The 2,042-nt window shown below is 68.4% G+C and overlaps 1 protein-coding gene across 1 annotated transcript in view; it reads right to left on the bottom strand.

Moving 5' to 3' along the window:
* FGF22 (fibroblast growth factor 22) overlaps nt 1-2,042 on the bottom strand; it is an 8,647-nt gene that overhangs the window by 3,017 nt on the left and 3,588 nt on the right. The window contains exons 2-3 of the mRNA XM_014585452.1: nt 1,847-2,036; nt 18-125 (exon numbers count right to left, since the gene is read on the bottom strand). Coding sequence (XP_014440938.1) covers nt 18-125; nt 1,847-2,036 — 298 coding nt within the window. The remainder of the gene's footprint in view (nt 1-17; nt 126-1,846; nt 2,037-2,042) is intronic.

Here is a 2,042-nt window from a genome sequence, read left to right as displayed (position 1 = left end):
CCCAGCCCCGCCCCGACTCACCGACCCATAGAGGCGGCCCTGGCGGTTCATGGCCACGTAGAAGCCTGTGTGCACAGCCTTGATGACCACGGTGCCCACACGGACTGCACGGATCTCAACAATGCCTAGGGGAGGGCTTGGTCAGGGCAGGGGCCTTGGCTGGACACCCCAGAGGGCTCCCGAGGGCCTGGCAGAGACGGGAAGGAGCCCTAACCCTGGGCAGGGGCAGGGTAGATTCTAAAGGCAGAGGGTGCCCTGACAGCTCGGAGGGTGGGAGAGCTGCGGGGCCCAGGGGGGCACTGGGGAGCCACAGCAGGCCTGGAGGTCCTTTTCAGGCCAGTGTCATGGCCCCTGCATTTGGGCCTAGGTGTGACACCCCCATGGCAGCGGGGGGCCCAGACACCAGGCGGACGCCACCAGGCCTGAAGCCCCGGCTGCAGGTCAGGGCTGCAGGTCCCGGAGGGTACAAGCAGAGGCAGCCTCGAGGTCGGCAATGGCCACATCCCGGCAGTGGCCCCAGGCTCCTTGCTCGGCCTCCCGCAGTCCCCCCAGCAGCTCCCAGCAGCCCCCGTCAGCTCGGCAGCCAGGCCAGCACACGGGGTGCCCACGGCAGCAGCCTGGGCACTGATGCCCCACTTCCCAGAGGGCAAACCGAGGTCTTCAAGGGGCAGGGCCAGCTCCACCCTGCCCCACCCCAGCAGCGTCCCATCCGGCTCCCTGGACGTGGACACGAACTTGCCTGCGGTCTGGGTGCCTCCGTGTGGCCGGCCACTGACACCACACTCGGGGCACGTTCTCACCCCGGGCGGGGCCTTTGCTCCTGCGGTTGCCCCGTGAGGTGTGTGGTCGCCCTGTGCACCACCTCCACGTCACCTCCTGCAGGGAGCCCTCGCCCCCTGCACCCGGGGCGGCTCCTCGGAGGTGACTGCGGTCCTGTCTCCTCATTTCACACCCCCTCTCTTCTGGGAGAGTGGGAGGTGGCTGTCATGGTCACCGTCATGCCACCGCCGTGTCCCCGGGGCCTGGCACAGCGCTTGGGAGGTACCTCATTAACAACCACCTAATTAGCGAAGGACAGGCCCACCAGGCCCGGCCAGTCACACGGCACCCCCATACTGTCCCGATGGAGAGCAGGAGCAGCTGTCTCAGGCCACCCTGCTGGCCATGCCCACACCGAGGGACCAGCCCGGCCAGTCCCTGGCCATCGCCCTTGCTGCGTGCAGCCTAATGAGGGCCTTGGGCACCCAGATGAAAGTGCTGGGAAGGGCAGGGGCGGTTATCTGCCGTAACTGGGACTCAGGCGGCTGCCAGCAATTAGCCCAGCCCCCTCCCCAGCTCCCGGACCTCGCAGCCCTGGGGAAACCGAGGCAGGCCCCTGGGGGCACTGACTGATCCCCCAGCTCTCCACGGCTTGCTCTGGCCTCTGCTCTCACCATGGACGTTCCACAGACACTCTGGGTGCCCGCCATGTGGGCAGGGCATTGTGGGCCCGCCTGGCCACTCCTGGCCCTCTGCTGTTTCCTCCGCAGCTAAATGGGGCGTCTGGCTCTGAGTGCAGAGCCCCAGTTTGCACCCTTCCTGGAGCGTCAGTTTCCCGCCTGTTACAGGGTGCGGGACCCACCCTCGGGAATGTGGCGCAGGCGGCTCTCTGCAGCTGAGCCAGGAGCTGGAAACGTCCCCGTCAGTGTCTGTCCACCCTCCCACCAGGTGCCCCTGAGGAAACGGAGGCCGCAGCTGGACGACGCGGCCAGCCCTCCTCGGGAGCCCAGGTTACTGTTAGTGCTATCCACCTCTGCCCATCACCCTCCCTGCCCTCGCCACTGTCCCCTGACGCGGGCTCACTCACTGTCCTGGCCGTGGCGCCAGTGGGTGCCCTGCACGCGGCCGCTGGGGTCCACACGGAGGAAGAAGTGGGTGGAGGAGAAGAGGCGCCGCCAGCGCACGTCGCCCTCCAGGTGCGGATAGCTGCGCGGCCTCCGCGGCGCGCTCGGGGTCCCCGGTGCCCGGGCCAGCAGCAGCCAGGCCAGGCCCAGCCACCAGCG

This window comes from Tupaia chinensis, unplaced genomic scaffold, assembly GCF_000334495.1.
Source record: "Tupaia chinensis unplaced genomic scaffold, TupChi_1.0 Scaffold149964_1, whole genome shotgun sequence".
Lineage (NCBI taxonomy): Eukaryota > Metazoa > Chordata > Mammalia > Scandentia > Tupaiidae > Tupaia > Tupaia belangeri.
Note: the sequence above shows the minus strand (reverse complement) of the source record. Positions and strands in the feature narration are given on the sequence as shown.